Source organism: Bos grunniens, chromosome 25 (assembly GCF_055505025.1).
Source record: "Bos grunniens cultivar Pamir isolate PY7600 chromosome 25, Bosgru_T2T1.0, whole genome shotgun sequence".
Classification (NCBI taxonomy): Eukaryota; Metazoa; Chordata; class Mammalia; order Artiodactyla; family Bovidae; genus Bos; species Bos grunniens.
The window spans coordinates 16,928,531-16,947,548 of record NC_141189.1 but is presented as its reverse complement, the minus strand read 5'-3'; the positions used below and the strand labels follow the sequence as shown (position 1 = coordinate 16,947,548).

At 53.6% G+C, this 19,018-nt stretch overlaps 2 protein-coding genes across 6 annotated transcripts; both read right to left on the bottom strand.

Annotated features, from left to right (window-relative positions):
* Window positions 1-305: 305 nt before the first annotated feature.
* On the bottom strand, window positions 306-4,819 carry LAT (linker for activation of T cells). Of its 4 annotated transcripts, none has more exons than XM_086375179.1 (11): window positions 4,390-4,819; window positions 4,170-4,197; window positions 4,011-4,045; window positions 3,684-3,753; window positions 3,486-3,550; window positions 3,217-3,394; window positions 3,046-3,146; window positions 1,232-1,294; window positions 938-1,000; window positions 736-810; window positions 306-570 (listed from the first exon to the last, which is right to left on the bottom strand). In XM_086375179.1, the coding sequence occupies exons 1-10, from the start codon at window positions 4,490-4,492 to the stop codon at window positions 752-754; spliced, it is 765 nt and encodes a 254-aa protein (XP_086231305.1). In that variant the 5' UTR covers window positions 4,493-4,819; the 3' UTR covers window positions 306-570; window positions 736-751. The 4 variants fall into 4 exon arrangements, with proteins under 4 accessions (XP_086231305.1, XP_086231306.1, XP_086231303.1 ...); XM_086375180.1 differs by having other exon boundaries at window positions 3,486-3,547; XM_086375177.1 differs by having other exon boundaries at window positions 4,170-4,275; window positions 4,390-4,806.
* A 535-nt stretch (window positions 4,820-5,354) lies between these two features.
* SPNS1 (SPNS lysolipid transporter 1, lysophospholipid) lies at window positions 5,355-13,947 on the bottom strand. 2 transcript variants are annotated; one of them, XM_086375175.1, is made up of 12 exons: window positions 13,348-13,947; window positions 13,186-13,251; window positions 11,396-11,532; window positions 10,070-10,221; window positions 9,912-9,978; window positions 8,979-9,124; window positions 8,201-8,356; window positions 7,700-7,889; window positions 7,263-7,328; window positions 6,661-6,759; window positions 5,974-6,145; window positions 5,355-5,694 (listed from the first exon to the last, which is right to left on the bottom strand). In XM_086375175.1, exons 1-12 carry the CDS (start codon window positions 13,586-13,588, stop codon window positions 5,600-5,602), a joined length of 1,587 nt encoding a protein of 528 aa, XP_086231301.1. In that variant the 5' UTR covers window positions 13,589-13,947; the 3' UTR covers window positions 5,355-5,599. The 2 variants fall into 2 exon arrangements, with proteins under 2 accessions (XP_086231301.1, XP_086231302.1); XM_086375176.1 differs by lacking the exon at window positions 8,201-8,356.
* Window positions 13,948-19,018: the final 5,071 nt, after the last annotated feature.

The window sequence follows — 19,018 nt, the reverse complement described above, 5'->3', positions numbered from 1 at the left end:
TTTCCCATACCCCCTTCTCCCATCATCACAGTCGTCGCCTGCCACTTCCAAGGACTATCTCGTGGGCAGATGTGTCTGAGCCCCAGGAGTGCCAGTCGGGGTCAGAAACAGCCTCACTCAGAAAGCAACGAATCCCAGGCTTCAGTGCAGTCACTCACACATACCTGGTCGGGACCCTTGGGAGCACGAAGGGCCTGTGAGAATGGAGATCCAGAAACACACATGCATTCACACAACCACACAAGCCTTCAGACACAGCCCACCCTCACCCTGACTCCAACCCACTGGCCAGCCAAAGCCAAGAGTACTGCAGACCGCACCAGCCTTTATTCTCTGACAGAGTAGGGCTGGGGCCGGGGTGGTTCACTCTCAGGCTGCGTCAGAAGGTGCAGAGTTCGGGGCCCACAGAGACTGGACCCCAAAGTGACAATAAGTTAGGGGGAAAATTCTCAGGCTTTTGTCAGGCCGCAGCTGGGGCAGGTTGCCAAGTGGGGCCCCGTAGAGCCACCGCCAGCCGCCCAGCTCAGCACTCCCAGGCGAGGCTGGTTCCAGATCAGGCACGGCCGCACACTGAAACACAAGAGGACAGGGAGATGGGGAGGGGCTGTGAGTCGGGGGAGATTGTCGGTGGGGGTCAGAGGGGGTCCCCAGAGTCAGACAGAGAGGGCTGAGAGGGTGGGAAGGGTCAAGGGCCTGCAGGCCCAGGGCAGGGCTGGGGCGGGCAGGGCCTCTCACCAGGCCCTCAGTTCAGCTATAGATTCTCGTAATCCGGAGCTTCCTCGTCCTCCACCTCCTGGGAATTCTGGGTGTCTGTGAGGGAAGGGGAGGCTGCTCTTCAGCTCATAAAGCGAACCCACCCCTATCTCCAAGGCGGCTCCCACAGGGTCTGCCCCACCTCCCCCACCCCCTCCACACACACACACACACAGACACACACCAGGCTTGGTTTTCGCCCCGGGCTGCAGCTCCTGGGACACATTCACATATTCCCGACTCCCATCTGTGGGGACAGATCAGAAGGTGGGACAGCCACACCCAAAGGGGGACAGGTCACACGGAGGATGAGAGAGCAAGAGGACACCCAGGCAGAGGGCGAGGGAGCCACGGGGGGCAGGGGACTGGAGACACCCACCCCAGGATGGCATGAGAGTAAGGATGGGGTAGGGGCAAGAGGGAGGGAGGGAGGGATGGCAGACCCCAGGAGGGCATCAGGAGGGCCCCCCACACTCACTCAGAGATGCGTCGGCACTCTCCTCACTCTCAGGAACATTCACGTAATCTTCCCCTGACTCCACTAGAGGAAAAGCATGGGTGCCCCGGGGACTGTTACCCAGACCCCCCAAATGCAGACACCCAAGACTTCGCACGTAACCAGCCCGAGACGCCTGCATACAGGAACCCCCACCACCACCCAGAGATCACGCCCACCATCAGCCCGGAGTGGTACAGAGAGGCTGGCCCTGTGACGCCCATGGCCATGGAGAGAACCTGGGCAACTTAACCAGAACTGATCAGAGAAAACAGAATTGTGGGAGGAGAGGCAACAGACCCCAGCACATCCCCCAGGCTGGCGAGCAGGGACACAGGGAGCAGCTCGGGGCGGTGGGGCTGGGCGACACGTGTGGAGAAGGAGACAGCACGCAAGGCTGGGTGGTGTCAGGGGCGTCATCAGCCCCATTGGCTCCTCCTCCTCAGCCAGGCGTGCCCTGACCCCCTCTCCTGTCCTCGTCCCTTCCTGGTGCCTTGCGCCATTGACGCCATCTTATTCTTTCAGGGGTTGACTTATTTTCTCCATGAGGCTGTGGACAAGCAGGTTTCAGAGCCAGAATGCCCAGGTTCAAGTCCAGCCTCAGCATTAACTAACCTCAGATGATCTACCTAACCTCTCCAGCCCTCGGTTTCGTAAAATAGGGTGAGGAACGGTACCCACCACAGAGGGGTGTTGTGAAAATGTGAATTAAATAAAATAAGGTCTGTCATATAGTAAGCGCTGCCAATCTTCTGTTAAATACACAAATCATTGTACAGATGGGACAAATGAGAGGCAGGAGGGGAAGGGAGAAGCTCAAAAGCCCCTGGGAATTATGAGGTTTAATATTAATAAGTTGGTCGGGAAGATCCCCTGGAGAAGGAAATGGCAACACGCTCTAGGATTCTTGCCTGGGAAATCCCGTGGACAAAGGAGCCTTCTGGGCTAAGTCCACAGGGTTGCAAAAGAGTCGGACATGACTCAGTGACTAGATAACACCAAATACACATAAAACTCTTAGCAGCGCATGTACTAGGCCCTCAGTAATGTTAGCTGCCTTAATCACAACTTTATCTCATTAGCAGTGTTTATTTCAGGGGCAACCAGTAAGTATGCTGGATGAATTGTGTGAGTGGATGGATGAACATGAGTGAGTGAATGAATGGATGAAAATAAGCACCTGGACAGATGGTTTGGGGCCCAAGAGAGAGGCCATGAGCTAGAGAGGATCTGGATGGCAAATAAAGTCAGGGTGTGGACACGATGGCACAGAGCAAGCATAGAAGGAAGAGAGTAACGGACACTGAAGATCACAAGACACTGATAAAAGCCTCCAAGAGGCAGGATGAAACCAAAACGAAGAGCGAAAAGTAGCCCAAAGGAAACTGAAACAGCACTGGAAGCAGAAGAAAACTTTCCAAAGAAACCCAAAAAAGACAGCTGATCATCACTATCCTTCAAGATTTGCAAGATGATATCGCCTTCATGAAACAAGAGAGGAGGCTCTGAGAAAGGAATATTCAGAAATGAGGGAAGAGCTTTTGGACAAGAAAGACAAAAGCTCGGAGTCAAAAGAATAGAGTCAAGGAAATCTTGCAGACAATAAAGGCAAACGACAAAGAGGGAAGAGGAGAGAAAAGAAAAGAAGACTGGAGCCGGAAGTCCCCTAGCTGAAGGACAGGAGGGCCAGAAAGAGAGAAGCGAGAAGATGGAGGGCCGCAAGGATCCAGGAAGAGAGGGAAGACCCGAGGCGCCGCAGCACGGAGGGGCAGGGAGTGGTCAGACGGCCGACTCACTGGAGAAGGCGCTGTCTCGGAGGCCGGGTTTGCTGGACGCAGGAGCCGGTGAGACGGCGTTGCCAGTGCTGGTGGCCGGGTCCCTGTCAGGAAGCACCACCCTGCGGGAGTCAAGGGTCAGGTGAGCGAGCAGCCCTGGCCTCGGCCCCCACCTCCCGCCTGGCCACTCACAAGTAGCCCTCGTTGTTATAGTCTTCTTCATAGTCATCTTCGTCTGCATCCTCACAGGCTGCCTCTGGGGGTGACCACACAGGGTCAGCGGAGCCCAGGATGGGTCTCAGCCGCCTCCCAGCTGGGGCCACAGGGGTTCCAGTCACACCCTCGTTCTCGTAGCTGGCCACGCTGTTGGCTGCAGAGAGAGCGCGAGAAGGAGACTGAGTCAGCTCAGAGGGGGCCTTTGCCCAGAGGCCCCAGCCCTGTGGGTCTCGCTCCACACTTACCACTATCTGAGTCCTGCCGGGACGATGCCATACAGTGGGAGCCTCCGAGGGGCTGCGGGGACCTTCTGGATGTCAAAGGTCAGAGGTCATGCTGGGATGGGGCTCTAAGGGGAGAGGGCTTGCAACAGGGCAAGAGGCCCCCAATCCAAGGAGGTGAGGGGGTAAAGGGGGGGATTTGGCAGGGGGAGCGGTACTTACGGGATGGGGAGCAGGTCTGGCTGGCTCGGGAGCGGATAGGGAGTGGTGGATGGCCGTGGGACGAGTGTGGCTGAGGACACAGTACCAAGCTGAAGGAATGACTCCACACCTCACGCGCCTATCCTGGACAAGGCCTCAAAGGGCAGACTGACCCCTGCCACCCCTGGGGCCCTGGAGAGGCCTGGGCAGAGGGACACCATCTCCCTCCCCACCCCCAGCTCAGGTCATGTGGGCGGCCACAGGGGGGAAATAGAACATAGGCACACGCTCTCCCAGGCCAGGGGACCCTCTCCCCGAACTCAAGGGAGGGGACACTCATGTACTCACGAGGCAGTTTGATCATGATGCTACTTGGGGTCAAACTGGCAGGAGAGACACAGCAGGTCAGCAGCTGGGAGAGGCCCTGGACCCCACCCCAGTCCCCCAGGGGCCCAGCCCCACACTGGGCGTTGAGGGAGTCGAACGGGGTCGACAGGGCGGACTCACCTATCGGAGACGGCAGTGTCATATGAGCCTGGGGAAGAGAAGGCCCGTGAGGCAGGAAAAGAGGGTGACGAGGGCAGAGGGTGATGGAGTATGGGGCTCTCAGCGTCTCCGCGTGCAAGAAAGAGTTACAGACAGTTAAAGGGAAAGAAGGGATCAGAGAATGGAGTGAGGATCCCTGGCATTGTCTGGGCATCTGGTCAACCCACCGGCACCCACTCACCTGGCAGCTCCCGGCAACGCACACACAGAGCCATCAGCAACACAGCCAAGAGAGGCAGCAGCAGGGGCCCCAGCACGTAGACAGCCGGGCTGACCGCCTCCATCTGCTTGGACCAGGCCCAGCTGCTTGCTGCACACCCCTCCACACAGAGAAGCAGCAGGGCAAGGGCCAGGCCGGGAAGGGTACTGGCGGCCAGCTGGGAGCCTAGTGGAGGCGGGGGTTCCTCTGGATCCCCTCCCCTCGCTGGGCTGAGCGGGCGTCAGCGCTGGCTCTGGAAGACCCTGGACCCCAGGGTGGTCAGGCCAGGGCCTGGGCTGGAGTCTGGGGCACCAGCCACCCCTACACAGACCCTGTGCCCCAGCCCTACCTGCCCCTCGCTCCACGCCCGCCTCTCCTCAGCGCCTGCCTGCCTGTGGCAGGAAGCTGTGGTGAGCGCCGGGTGAGGGCAGGAAATCATCGGGGCTCAGCCGGCTGCACCCGCCCCCTTCCCACCCCCACTCAGCCAGTGAGGAGGGGGAGGAGGCCACCTCAGGAGCCACCCTGGGCCCTCCAGAAGGGTCAGCTGGTCTCCCTGGCAAGGGGCAACTCATACTGGGGGGAGGAGGGAAAGATGTTTACAGGCTGGCCAGTGGCTGTGGCCTCCACAGCCATGGCTCACAGAGGCAGCAAGGAGAGCCTCCAACACCGGGAATTCTGAGGGGCCCCCGGTGTGCCCACCCCCACCTCGCCCAGGCCGGCCTGCTAAGGAGGGCGGGCTCTAGGGGAGACACGGGCATGACTCACGGTCACACAAAGCCAGCTCACTCCACCCCAATGCTCACCGGCCCAGAAGGACAGGGCTTTGCCCCAGGGCCCACGGGGGTCACCCAACAGCCCCTGGGACCCTGGGCCTAGAGAGGGGGCATCTCCCACCATCCAGAGGTCAGAGGTCCCTAACCCAGAGAGACTCCAGCAGGCACTTGGGGTTCTGGCTACAAATTTTATTCAGTTACAAATAGCACCGAGCCCCAGGGCTGCTCCAGGGGCAGGGGCTCCCCCGTCCCGAGCCCCCAGTGTCCCCACTTGGCCACCCATGTAGTGTGTGGGAGCTGGAACATGGCCCAAGGCCCCTCCCAGAAAATGGGCTAGCCGAGGAGTTGGGCCCCGGGCACCTCCCAGGGTGGGCCCAGGGCCAGCTGTGATAGGTCTGCAGATAGCAAGCGGTGATCCCTCAGATAAGCACGCTGGACACAGGGACCCGGGTGGAGCGTCCTCGCTGGGGCACCACGATCCGGTCATCGGTGGGCCCAGTTTCAGGCAACAGACCTGCCGGGGAAGAGAATCAGAGCCAGGGCTGGATGGAAAGACAGACACAGGCCCAGGGAGGGGACAAACAAGCAGTGGCAAATGGACAGGGCAGCAGAGCTGGGCACACAGCAGGGTATAAGCTCATGGGTCAGGCAGCCCGGAAGCCAAGGAAGGGGAGGGCTGAGGACTAAGAGAGGCCAGGTACACGGGGCTGGGCGGGCAGACAGACGGACCAGCAGGCAGCATCATGAAGCTAGACAGGGAGCTGTGGACGGACAGAGGGGAGGCCCGACCGACCCTGCACGTGCAGCTGAGCCTGCCGGCGGTCGCTCTCGATGAAGATGGCGGTGCCCAGGAAGGCCGCGCCCCCGAGCGCCCCCACAAAGGCGCAGAGCATGAGAGAGAACTGCAGGGCCCGGAACTCGGACAAGAAGGAGGGGGGCCAGTCCCGGCGCAGGCGGTCAGAGATCTGCAGGGAGACAGGGAAAGAAAGGTCAAGAGAGGGACTTCCCTGGCGGTCCAGTAGCTAAGACTTGGCCTTCCAGCGCAGGGGGTGCGGGTTCGACCCCTTGTCCGGGAGCTAAGATCCCGCATGCCTCACAGCCAACAAACCAAAACATAAAAAAGAAGCAATACTGTAACAAATTCAACAAAGACTTTGCAGAATTTTTCATCAAAAAAATTTAAAAAAAAAGAAGGAAAAGAAAAGTCAGAAAAAAGAGGCATGGAAAGGAAGCCCCCAAACTCCAGAAGAACAAAGAAGACTTAAGCCAGGACCTCACCGGCGGAAATCTACCAAGACAAAATCCTGCCGGCAGAGCTGAGGCTTCGAGGTGAGGGGTGCCTGGCACTGGGACTCGGATGCCTCACTTGGACTGGACCCTCTTATTTGGCCTGTGCTCAGGCCGCTGGCAACTGGCTGGTGCCAGGAACGTAGGGTGCCCCTGAAGCCTACCCCAGGCCTGGCCAAGAGGTCCTGCTCACCGAACCAATGAGGTACGGGCTCCCAGCATCACCCAGCAGGTGGGACAGTACAATCTGGAAGGCTTCGGCAGTGGAGCGTCGTGTGGGGATCACCACGTACTGGTGGGAGAGAGGAGCAGGAGGCAGAGGGTAAGGACAGGACCGAGGCACACCCCAGGCTGACATCAGGGGAACCCCAGCTCAGAGGTGTGGCTGGGATGAAGGGCAGGGCAGGCCCAAACTACAGGCCCACTTGGGGCTGGAAGTCAGTCTCAGGACTAGGTTCTGAAAAAGGGGTGACCATCACAATTCAAGACAAGTGAGGTTCCCTATGGGGCTTCCCAGGTGGCCCTAGTGGTAAAGAATGCGCCTGCCAATGCAGGAGACATAAGAGACATGAGTTCAAGCCCTGAGTCAGGAAGATCCCCTGGAGGAGGGCATGCAACCCACTCCAGTATTCTTGCCTGGAGAATCCCATGGACAGAGGAGCCTGGAGGGGTACAGTGTCCATAGGGTTGCAAAGAATCGGACACAACTGAAGCGACTTAGCACACATGAGGTTTCCTACCCACCGCCCGCTCCCATCCGCCACTGGGGTAACCTTGGGCCAGCCACCTACTTACCAGCAGAATATCAGCCACGATGGCCCAGTTCATGGACAATAGTGTCTCTCCAATAAAAATGAAAATCTGGAGGATGGGAGGTAGGTGGTGAAGGAGGGGGCATGGGGTGGGTCTCACCACAACATGAGCAGACATGTGGAGGGCTCACCAGGTACCAGGGCCCTCTGTTAACTCCTTTAACCTGTTAACTCTGTTAACCCTCACAACACCCGCAGGAGACAGGTGCTAATAGCAATCCCATTTTACAGCAGTTGACACTGAGCACAGAGAGGTTAAGTCACTTGCCCAATGTCACACAGCTAAGAATGGCCAGAGCTGAGATGCAAACCCAGGCATTCCTGCTCCAGAGTCAGCTCTGACCCCAATCCTGCCCCTCGGTGCACCATCCCTCCACCCTGGACCCAGACCACCCCCCTAGACACCCGCTGGCTACTCACATAGGTGGCCACGATGCTGCCACGGGCGCAGGCGAGGGCCAGGAAGAGGAAGGGCGCAGAGCCCAGGAGGCCAGCAGCACAAACCAGTGGGTCAGCCCGGGGGTTGGTGCGGCGGAGGCGGCGGCTGATCTCCACACCGAGGCCCACACCCAGGACCCCGGTGAGGCAGGTGATGAGTCCGAAGATGAGGCTAGGGGAGGGGGATGAAAAGGGGGGCTAGTCCTTCTGCCTGGCAAGCCCCCTAGCCTCACCCCCAAGGCCCAGAGATGGTCCATCGCAGCCACGCTCACAACCCAGGTCTATCTAGGCACAGAACCCCATGGCACACAAAGCTCCAAGAGGAAGACACCTACTCCCAGACCAGGAAACCGAGACTCTGCGAGAGGAAGTAGCTGTGGAGTCAGGATTCAGACGCTCCTTGCCTGAGTCTGAATCACAGACCCTCTCCACTTCATCCCCTGCCACCTGCAGGGCCCCCCAGCCCAGTCCCCATCCAGGTACCTGTCAGAGGAAGAGCAGGAGTCTCCAGGAAGGCAGGGTGGGGTCTCCCCCAAGACCACACGGGAACGCAGCAAGAAAGCAGGGGCCCAAAGAGCCAGGGAGCCCGTGACAAAGGCCACAGCAGTGAAACCAAGGGAAGACAGGATGAAACTGGGACTGTAGACAATCAGGAGGGAGGAAGTTAGACTCCACTGAGGTATCAGGGTCAGAGACCTCTGTTCTTCCTCTCTGGCTTATTTGAATTATCTGGGCACTGGGTGTAATGGTTGTCCCAGCTCCAGGATCTGGGCCTGTAATTCAAGCAGCTGCCACAAAGGGGCCAAGGTGATAGCATTCCTTGCCTTGGGGTAGGGTCAGCTGGTAGAACACACAAAGACCACACCCAAGTAAATCTCAAAACAGACCCCAGGGCATCCCTGGGGGCCTCAGATGTTAGGTTAGGATGGAACTAAACTCAGATCAAACCAGTCAGTTTCCTGTAAAGGAAATCAGTCCTGAATATTCATTGGAAGGGCTGATGCTGAAGTTGAAACTCCAATACTTTGGCCACCGGATTTGAAGAACTGACTCACTAGAAAAGACCCTGATGCTGGGAAAGACTGAAGGCAGGAGGAGAAGGGGACGACAGAGGATGAGATGGTTGGATGGCATCACCGACTTGATGGACATGAGTTTCAGCAAGCTCCTGGAGTTGGTGATGGACAGAGAAGCCTGGCGTGCTGTAGTCCATGGGGTCACAAAGACTCGGACATGACTGAGCGACTGAACTGAAACTCACTTTCTTGCCAGAGCCCTCAGATCTGCCCACCACGACGTGGGGTTCAGGGGTGGTGAGTCTGAGTGGCGCTCCACAGCTCCCCTTGGTGGCTCCCGTACTACCAGGAACAGCAGCACAACAGCCAGCACTCCTAGACCTGGCGTCACCTGGGGAAAGAGTGGGCTTCAGGAAGGGAACAGACTGGGAGGTACTCAGCCCTGGGGAATGAGAGACCGTAAGGGTGTGTAAAGGCAAGACCTCAACCAACCAGGGAGTGCTTGCTCAAGGGAGTTAAACCTGTGACTGAGGGGAGGGATGACTGTCACTGTCAATGGATCCCGTTTCTGCAAGCCTAACTGCTCCCTCCTTGGCAACCACGGACTTTCCCTAACTTTCTTTTGGGAAACCACTCCCTACATCTCTCTCAACTCATTTGGTTCAAACAGGGTGGGGCTTGAAACCCAGACTTAGCCAACAAGAGTCACATTAACCTCCCAGGCCTTGGTTGATTCAGTGGAAGGCATGTGACCTGCATTCATCTAATCAGACACCATCCAGGACTACTACTCAAGGATCCAGGCTGCTAAAGTTTATAAGTGGGAAGATAAACATGTGGAGCTTTTATTTGCTTGAGAATGAAGATAACACAGAGGAAAGTAGAGCTGAGAAAAAAGATGAGCAAATTCCTGGGACAGTGTGGGTGTCTTGATCCAGCTTTACCTGAAGCTCACCCTGGGACTTTCCAATACAGTCCCATTAGGGGGCTTACAGTTTACAATGGCTTCTGTCACCTGTAACCAAGAGTTTTATCTAGTGTGTGGCTTCATAGTGAGGGCAGCTAGGCTTCCCGCAGGCTTAGCAGAGTGAGTAATGCCTTAAAAGGGGGGTGCCTGAAGGTAAAAAAGGGTCAGTGAGCATATTGCTGACCTTCACCCAGGCTGTGACCCAACTCACCCGCAGAGCCCAGTGCCAGTCTCCGGCCACATCCTTCACTTTGGAGCCTGCAATGTAACCCAGACCACTGGGGAAAGAGGGTGGGGGAGGAGACAGCTGGTCAGTCACGTCCCAGGCGAGGCCCTCCTGCCTCCCTATCAGGCTCGAGGTCCACTCACCTGCCCACCGGGATGGCAAAGTAGAAGACGCTGAGCATCCGACTCCGCTGGTCTGCCACGAAGAGGTCAGCGATGAGGGTGGGCGCGATGGTGGAGTAACTGGCCTCCCCAACCCCTACCAGGCCCCGGGTCAGGAGGAGCAGCCAGAATCGCTGGGGGATGAGATATGGGGGAGGTGGCACCCCGCGCTGCGGCCAGCCTCCCCGCCAATCTCACCAGCCTGCTCTGGGGAGGTGGCGGGGATGGCAGGAGAGGCCTGGGGTTCAGAAGCAAACAGACCTGAGCTTGAATCCTGGCTCCACTACTTACTAGCTGTGACTTTGAGAAAGCAACTTAACCTCTCTGAGCCTCAGTTTCCTTATCTGCAAAAGGGGATAATAACAACAACTTGTTCACATAACTACTGTGAGAACTGGACCACCAAAGGTCTACTCATTATTTTGCACCTATTGGTGCAAAATAAATCTTTATTTCTATCTCGTCCACCCATCCAAGACACCCCAGTAGTGAATAATGATCTTAGGTGGGGGTTTACTTGTCTGCCAAAGACACTAGAAGCTAAGGACAAGGCACGATCACCCAAGGAGAGTACGTAGTGTCCAGGGCTGAGGAGACAGAGTCCCAGGGCAGAGAGTGACAACAGACAGAGGAGAGTTTAAAGGAGTAAAGAAGCAACAGCCAGAGAGGCGGGGCAAAAACCAGAAGAGGGGAGTCAGAGAAGTCAGAAGAGTTTCCGGAAGGAAGAAGTGGGTCAACAGAGCCAGAGGCTTCCAGGAGATTAAGGGAGAACAGGCCTAGGAAGTTGGGAGCTACAGTTAGCAATTGAGAGGGCCCTGTTGACTTTGGCAATGGAGTGGTGGGGGCAGGTAAGCCAGCCGTGCTCAAGGCGAGAGTGAGAGGAGAGGAAGTACAGGCAAAGCAGAGCCTTTGACCGGTTGCCCCTTCACCCAGACTGGAGCTGGGTAAGGGGGCCTTTGGGGAAGTCTGGCTAGGAAAAGGAAGACAAACAGAGGGCAGTCGGGTAAGGTTTTTCCCATGGCAGAGGAACAGGAGCGTTTGGTACGCAATGGAAGGAGTCAATCGCCAAAGGGCGAGAGGGGATGATGGACAGAAGAAGGTTCTGGAAGAACAGGGGAGAGGATGGGGTGGGCAGATGATTCAGGCAGGCAAGGGATAAAAGATGGTATGGACCAAGGGAAGCACACAAGCTCCGCAGGCCCACTCTGCAGTGACTCCAAAGAGCAGCAGCGAAGACTGATGGGAGGGCTGGGGCAGGGGGTGGGGGTGGGGGTAGGGGTGGGAGCAGGAACCAGCATGGGACCTCACCTCTCTGGGGATGAAGGACGACCCCAGTGTCACCAGAGACCAGAAGGCAATGCCCCCGCACATGAGATACTTCCGATTGTACCTGTCACCCAGGTAGCCAAACACAGGTGCCAACACCATGTAACTGGAGATGAACACTGAGGGGAAGCAGAGAGTCACAGCCCAGCCTCAGTACCCCGACCCCAGCCTCCACCCCAGCTTGGGAGTATGAAGAGGGCTAGAACAACTCCCAATCCTGAAACCATCACAGCTTCCTTCTGGGGTGTGGATGGATTGGGGCGGGGGGAGTAGTCGTCCAACCCCGTCTGCAATGTCTTTCAAATCTCCCACTGTAGAATGGATGGCCCAGCTGACTTATCCTATCCTCCACACCCGGGCCCGAAATCTTATCTGATCCACCCCTCCCTACCTCTCCAACCTCACACTTATCCACATTTCCACTTTGCACCAATGGCCCAACTGCCAAGTTCAATACCAACTTAAGGCTTTGGTATTGAAGGCTATGGAGATGCTGTCCTCTCCATCTCTCCATCTCTCCTCTCCCCTGAGCTTCACAGACCTCAGCTCCTTTACCTTCGGCTCAGAAACCTTCCCAACCACCACATATCCAATCTCTATCTCATCTACTCTGTCTTCTTTGACATAACAGTTATTCCTATAGAATACTACCTCATTATTAGTTTAGGGACTGTTGCCCGCTCATGCACAGCAAAATGTTAGCTCCAGAAGAAAAAGACCTTGCCTGTAATGGGCATGACTGTGTTTCCATCCCTTAACACAATGCCTGGCACAAAACAGGTGCCCAGCAAACATAAGGTGAATGAAAACGTGAACAAGGTTGCCAAGAAAGACCTGTTTCTTCCCTAACTCAACAACTCTTTGGAGCTGGGCAGAACTGGACCTGTGATCCCATTCTCATTCCATCCAACTTTGGCTTAAATATCTCCATTTCCTTAGTGGCCTGGAGTGGAGCAAAAAACACTGCAAGACCTTGTTTCAAACTCTTCTTCTGCCTCAAACTCGTTGTATGACCCTAAGCAAGTCTTAACTTTTCTCCAAGCCTCAGTTTCTTTATAAAAGTATAGCTTTAAAAATATTTTTTCTTTATAAAAATACTACCTACTTCCTTTATAAAATAAGAATAATAACCCAGATTCTTTGGCTGATAAAAGGGTTAGAAGACAATGAGACTAAGAGGTCTTGCCATGCTCTTTGGATGTCATCAGCACTCCCTCCAGAGCCTGGCACAGGTAGGTGCTCAGAAATGAATGAAGGAGGGAAGGAAGGTAAAGAGGAGTAGGTCTTGGCTTTGCCTCTCCCACAAATCCCAAAGTTCTGAACAAGTAACACTCACCTCTTCCCCTCCTGCCACTATTTACTGGGTGCCTACCATTTGCCGACATTGCACAATCCACTTCACAGGCATTACCTCATTTAATCCTCACATCAGCCCTAGGAGGTGAGTCTGGTTATTATGAGTTCCATCTCACCCACAAGGAATGTGAGGCTTAGAGAAACCGAGGGCCTTACCTACCATCACATTCAGTGAAAAGCTGATGTTTAAACCCATGTCAGCCTAAATACCATTACACTAAACTGACTCCCTCTTGAAATCTCTTTAAATGTGGTGTCCTATTCAAACAGGACAGCTTCAGGGTAGAGTCGAGGCCATCTCCCCTAGCTCTGGCCACAGTACCTCCCAAAAATGAGGCCCCAGGCAGGCCAGCATGTGGCCTCAAGGAGGGCAGGACAGAAAGAAGAGCCGCTCTGTGTGCCTAGCCTCCACTTACCGGTCTGGATGAGGCCGGAGCTACCGTCTCCGATGTCGAAGAACTGCTCAATGTCCGGAAGGACTCCTGGGAAGGAGAAGACTCAGGATGGGCCGTCCGAGGCAGCCCCACTCAGGACCCCGCTCCCTTCCCCTCTTCTAACTTTCTCCCAGAAGTCAGTACCAGCCACGGTGAAGCGGTCCATGTAGTTGAGGAGATTGATGTAACACAGCACGGCCACTATGAGAGCCGAATGGCCCGAAGACAAGCCCGTGATGCGCTGCAGTCCTTCCTGGTCCGGGACCGCGGGATCCTCGGACTTCGGGTTCCCCATGGACCCCGGCAACCCTGGGGTGCCGGGCGCCGGCCCGTCGTCCGTGTCATCCGCCTGGCTGAGGAAGGGCGCGGTGTCGGACCCGGACATGGTCCCGGTGGGCCGCGGGTCCCACCGACGATCCCACCTGCGAGAGGAGGAGGCTGGAGAAAGGAGGGAACCCAGGCGAGGGAGATGTGCCTGGACACACGAGAGGAGCTTGCCCCGAAGCACAGAGCCGGGGGATGGCAGCCGGGCTCTATCATGCGTCCCCGCGCCGGCGGACACACCGCGCGGAGGGGACCAGTGGAACTCGGGTGAGATCGGAGACAGGAAGGGGTTGAAGAGAGTTTGTGATCCTCTGCTCCCCGGTTGAGGCCACCCCTCGGCCCGGGTAGGAGCCCACTTGCACTCGCGGTCGCTCAGCCAGGGTGCTGCAATACGGCCACCGCCATGTTGCCAAAGAGCCTGTCATGTGACCCTGGAGCAGGGGCTGGGGCGGTAGACGCCCGGGCGCCGGCGCGGCTACGGAAGCCGAGCGCGCCCCTGCGGCCTCGCAGCCTCTCCCGTGTCAGGTGACTCTGGCCGCTCGCTGGGGTCCTCCGCCGGCTGCGTTCCCGCCGCGACCAGCGACCTAAAGGTGTCTGGGTGAACTGGTGCAGTGCCTCCCCGCTCCGAATCTCTGGCTTCCTTATCTGCAGCGCTACTGGGCAGACCTCTTATCGAAGGAGATCAAAAGAGATAATGGAGCCTTAAAAGGTTCTGGAAGTAGTAAACATCTCTCATTTCAGTTCAGTCGCTCAGTCGTGTCCGACTCTTTGCGACCCAATGGCCTCTAGACGTGCCAACAAACAGCTCTTAGTCTCTCCCCCACGGTGTCCAGGTTGGGGCTTTCATACGTGTTGGATGAATAAATGAATGCTGAACAGCGCGACCCCGTCCCTACTTCTCCAGTTCCCCAACCCAACTACCGGTAAACCCCTGAACTTTCCCAGCGGATGCTGAAGAAAGCATCCCTAGACTCCACCTTCTGGAGCCAGTGTGTCCTCACCTCCCAGCGGGACCAAGGTCCTTGCGCCCTCAGATGGTCTCACTTGAAATAGGCAGGGGATAAGGACTGTGGCTCAGACCACGAACTCCTTATTGCCAAATTCAGACTTAAATTGAAGAAAGTAGGGAAAACCACTAGACCATTCAGGTATGACCTAAATCAAATCCCTTATGATTATACAGTGGAAGTGAGAAATAGATTTAAGGGACTAGCTCTGATAGAGTGCCTGATGAACTATGGACGGAGGTTCGTGACATTGTACAGGAGACAGGGATCAAGACCATCCTCATGGAAAAGAAATGCAAAAAACCAAAATGGCTGTCTGGGGAGGCCTTACAAATAGCTGTGAAATGAAGAGAAGCGAAAAGCAAAGGAGAAAAGGAAAGATATAAGCATCTGAATGCAGAGTTCCAAAGAATAGCAAGGAGAGATAAGAAAGCCTTCCTTGGCGATCAGCGCAAAGAAATAGAGGAAAACAACAGAATGGGAAAGACTAGAGATCTCTTCAAGAAAATTAGAGATACCAAGGGAACATTTCATGCAAAGATGGGCTCAATATAAGGACAGAAATGGTATGGACCTAACAGAAGCAGAAGATATTAAGAAGAGGTGGCAAGAATACACAGAAGAAGAAAAAAAAGAATACACAGAAGAACTGTACAACAAAGATCTCCATGACCAAGATAATCACGATGGTGTGATCACTCACCTAGAGCCAGACATCCTGGAATGTGAAGTCAAGTGGGCCTTAGAAAGCATCACTATGAACAAAGCTAATGGAGGTGATGGAATTCCAGTTGAGCTATTTCAAATCCTGAAAGATGATGCTGTGAAAGTGTTGCACTCAATATGCCAGCAAATTTGGAAAACTCAGCAGTGGCCACAGGATTGGAAAAGGTCAGTTTTCATTCCAATCCCAAAGAAAGGCAATGCCAAAGAATGCTCAAAGTACTGCACAACTGCACTCATCTCACACGCTAGTAAAGTAATGCTCAAAATTCTCCAGGCCAGGCTTCAGCAATATGTGAACCGTGAACTTCCAGATGTTCAAGCTGGTTTTAGAAAAGGCAGAGGAACCAGAGATCAAATTGCCAACATCCGCTGGATCATGGAAAAAGCAAGAGAGTTCCAGAAAAACATCTATTTCTGCTTTCTTGACTATGCCAAAGCCTTTGACTGTGTGGATCACAATAACTGTGGAAAATTCTGAAAGAGATGGGAATACCAGACCACCTGACCTGCCTCTTGAGAAACCTATATGCAGGTCAGGAAGCAACAGTTAGAACTGGACATGGAACAAAAGACTGGTTCCAAATCGGGAAAGGAGTACGTCAAGGCTGTATACTGTCACCCTGCTTATTTAACTTATATGCAGAGTACATCATGAGAAACGCTGGACTGGAAGAAGCACAAGCTGGAATCAAGATTGCTGGGAGAAATATCAATAACCTCAGATATGCAGATGACACCACCCTTATGGCAGAAAGTGAAGAGGAACTAAAAAGCTTCTTGATGAAAGTGAAAGAAGAGAGTGAAAACGTTGGCTTAAAGCTCAACATTCAGAAAACTAAGATAATGGCATCTGGTCCCATCACTTCATGGCAAATAGATGGGCAAACAGTGGAAACAGTGTCAGACTTTATTTTTGGGGGCTCCAAAATCACTGCAGATGGTGACTGCAGCCATGAAATTAAAAGATGCTTACTCCTTGGAAGGAAAGTTATGACCAACCTAGATAGCATATTCAAAAGCAGAGACATTATTTTGCCAACAAAGGTCCGTCTAGTCAAGGCTATGGTTTTTCCAGTGGTCATGTATGGATGTGAGAGTTGGACTGTGAAGAAAGCTGAGCACTGAAGAATTGATGCTTTTGAACTGTGGTGTTGGAGAAGACTCTTGAGAGTCCCTTGGACTGCAAGGAGATCCAACCAGTCCATTCTAAAGGAGATCAGTCCTGGGTGTTCATTGGAAGGACAGATGCTAAAGCTGAAACTCCAATACTTTGGCCACCTCATGCAAAGAGTTGACTCATTGGAAAAGACTCTGATGCTGGGAGGGATTGGGGGCAGGAGGAGAAGGGGACAACAGAGGATGAGATGGCTGGATGGCATCACCGACTCGATGGACATGAGTCTGAGTGAACTCCAGGAGTTGTTGATGGACAGGGAGGCCTGGTGTGCTACAATTCATGGGGTCACAAAGAGTCAGACATGACCGAGTGACTGAACTGAACTGAACTAAGGAGACTGCTTTCCAATTAGTGTTGGAGAAGACTCTTGAGAGTCCCTTGGACAGCAAGGAGATAAAAGCAGTCAATCCTAAAGGAAATCAACCTTAAATAATCATTGGAAGAACTGATGCTGAAGCTGAAGCTGCAATACTTTGGCCACCTGATGCAAAGAGCTGACTCATTGGAAAAGACCCTGATGCTGGAAAAGATTGAGGGAAGGAGGAGAAGGGGGCAACAGAGGATGAGACGGTTGGATGGCATCATCAACTCAATGGACATGAGTTTGAGCAAACTCTGGGAGATAGTGAAGGACAGGGAAGCGTGACGTGCTGCAGTCCATGGGGTCAAAAAGTGTCAGACATGGCTCAGTGACTGAACAACAAGGAGACTCCTAGCCCCAAGGGGACTTGAACACAACAGAGCCCTGGCACCAAAACAGCTTGGTTCTTAAGCATCTGCTCACCCCAAATCGCCAAGCTACAGTTAATAAACATACACTCTAAGTAAAACTAGTGTTGTCGTTTAGTTGCTAAGTTGTTTCCGACTCTTTAGTGACCCCATGAACCATAGCCAGCCAGGCTCCTTTGTCCATGGGATTTCCCAGGCAAGAATACTGAGGCTTCTCCAGGGGATCTTCCTGACCCAGGGATTGAACCAGAGTCTCCTGCATTGCAGGTGGATTCTCTACCACTTAGCTACCCAGGAAGTTAACACTCGTTGAACTGTAGGTTTAAAATAAGTAAACTCTTAGGCATGTAAATTAAATTCCATTAAGCACCTCTGGACATGAATGCAAATAAAACTTTCTGGTTATAAAGACAAATATTTTGATGCTTATTGGTTTTGGCAAATGGGAAAAATATTTGATTCTTCACCAAGTACAGGTACCTTTTATTTTATTTTTGGCCATGGGGTATATTAGTTCTCCAACCAGAGGTTGAACCCATGCCCTGCAGTGGAAGTGAGGAGTCCTAATCACTGGACTGCCAGTGAGTTTCTCCAGGTGTCCTTTAATTTTATGGATGTCACAATTAAAATTCCTTTAAGGTCAGATAAATAAGATTAAAATTCCTTTAAGGTCAGATAAATAAATACTGTATGAAACCATACAGGTCTATTGGTTTCAACTGGAGCCCAACTTTTTGCTCTGGAAATTGTGGTTTGTGAAATATAAGTACACGTGGAATTTTTTGGGAAAAAAAGTTCATCTATGACAAGTGTCACAAAAAAAGAAGTCTGGCATATGGTGTTATAAGGACCTGATATCAGGGGCATTTGACCTGGTCAGGGAAGTTTGATAGCCTCTCTGAGGAAGTGGTCCTTGAGCTCTGCAAACAAAATAAGAGCACTTAGCCCTCAAGCCTGGTCTTCCCTGGTGGCTCAGACAGTAACAAATCTGGCTGCAATGTGGGAGAGCTGGGTTCAATCCCTGAGTCAGGAAGATCTCCTGGAGAAAGAAATGGCAACCCATTCCAGTATTCTTGCCTGAAAAATCCCATGGACAGAGGAGCCTGATGGGCTACAGTCCATGGGGTTACAAAGAATCAGATACCACTGAAGGTCTAACACTTTGATTTCACTTTTCGAGCCTAGAGCCCATGCTCCACAACTCAAGAAGTCCCCATGTGCCTCAACTAGAGAAAAGTCCGTGGGCCACTCTGAAGACCTACTGCAGCTGGGAAAAAGTTAAAAAAAAAAAAGAAGCATCTCAACATCGTACAAAGATTAACCTGCCGCAGCTGCTGACCAACAGCACACGTGGTGTTCAGACGAAGAGATTAAGTTGATAATCAGGTGAAGCACTTTGTGCTCCAGACAGAGGAAGTTAAGGATAATAGGATGCTCTGGGATTGGAATTAACAGGCTGTTAGGTAGTTAATACTCATTTCAAGAAGAGTTTTAATGAACCCTGATGGGTGCATCTTCCCGTACATAGAAAAGTACTATAATCATTAATTTGAGAAAACTGTTCTTTGTTTTTTGTTGTTCTTGTTTTCTGTTTTTGTTTGTTTGGGACCACACCTTGGGGCATGCACGATCTTAGTTCCCTGACCAGGGATCAAACCCGTGCCCCCTGCAGTGGAAGCATGGAGTCCCAACTGCTGGACCGCCAGGGAAGTCCCCGAGAAATCTGTTCTTTGTGACTGTCAGTAATCTTTTACCAAAAAGTATACTGACAGCTTGTATTTCCTGACCAAAATATATACATGTAAATTGGCCTTGCCTGCTAGCTCTTTGGAGCAGTTTCTCAGTAAGCTCC

What these genes read in the sequence shown, in the direction of transcription:
- SPNS1 (XM_086375175.1), bottom strand. Translation starts at nt 13,588, where the DNA reads ATGTCCGGGTCCGACACCGCGCCCTTCCTCAGCCAGGCGGATGACACG. An exon ending in GCAGCATCGTGGCCACCTAT is followed by an intron (nt 7,329 to 7,699) that starts GTGAGTAGCCAG and finishes CCCATCCTCCAG; the next exon opens with ATTTTCATTTTTATTGGAGA. An exon ending in TCGTGGCTGATATTCTGCTG is followed by an intron (nt 6,760 to 7,262) that starts GTAAGTAGGTGG and finishes CTCTCCCACCAG; the next exon opens with TACGTGGTGATCCCCACACG.
- LAT (XM_086375177.1), bottom strand. Translation starts at nt 4,492, where the DNA reads ATGGAGGCGGTCAGCCCGGCTGTCTACGTGCTGGGGCCCCTGCTGCTG. An exon ending in TATAACAACGAGGGCTACTT is followed by an intron (nt 3,147 to 3,216) that starts GTGAGTGGCCAG and finishes TGACTCCCGCAG; the next exon opens with GGTGGTGCTTCCTGACAGGG. An exon ending in GAGTGCCGACGCATCTCTGA is followed by an intron (nt 1,001 to 1,231) that starts GTGAGTGTGGGG and finishes CTGTCCCCACAG; the next exon opens with ATGGGAGTCGGGAATATGTG.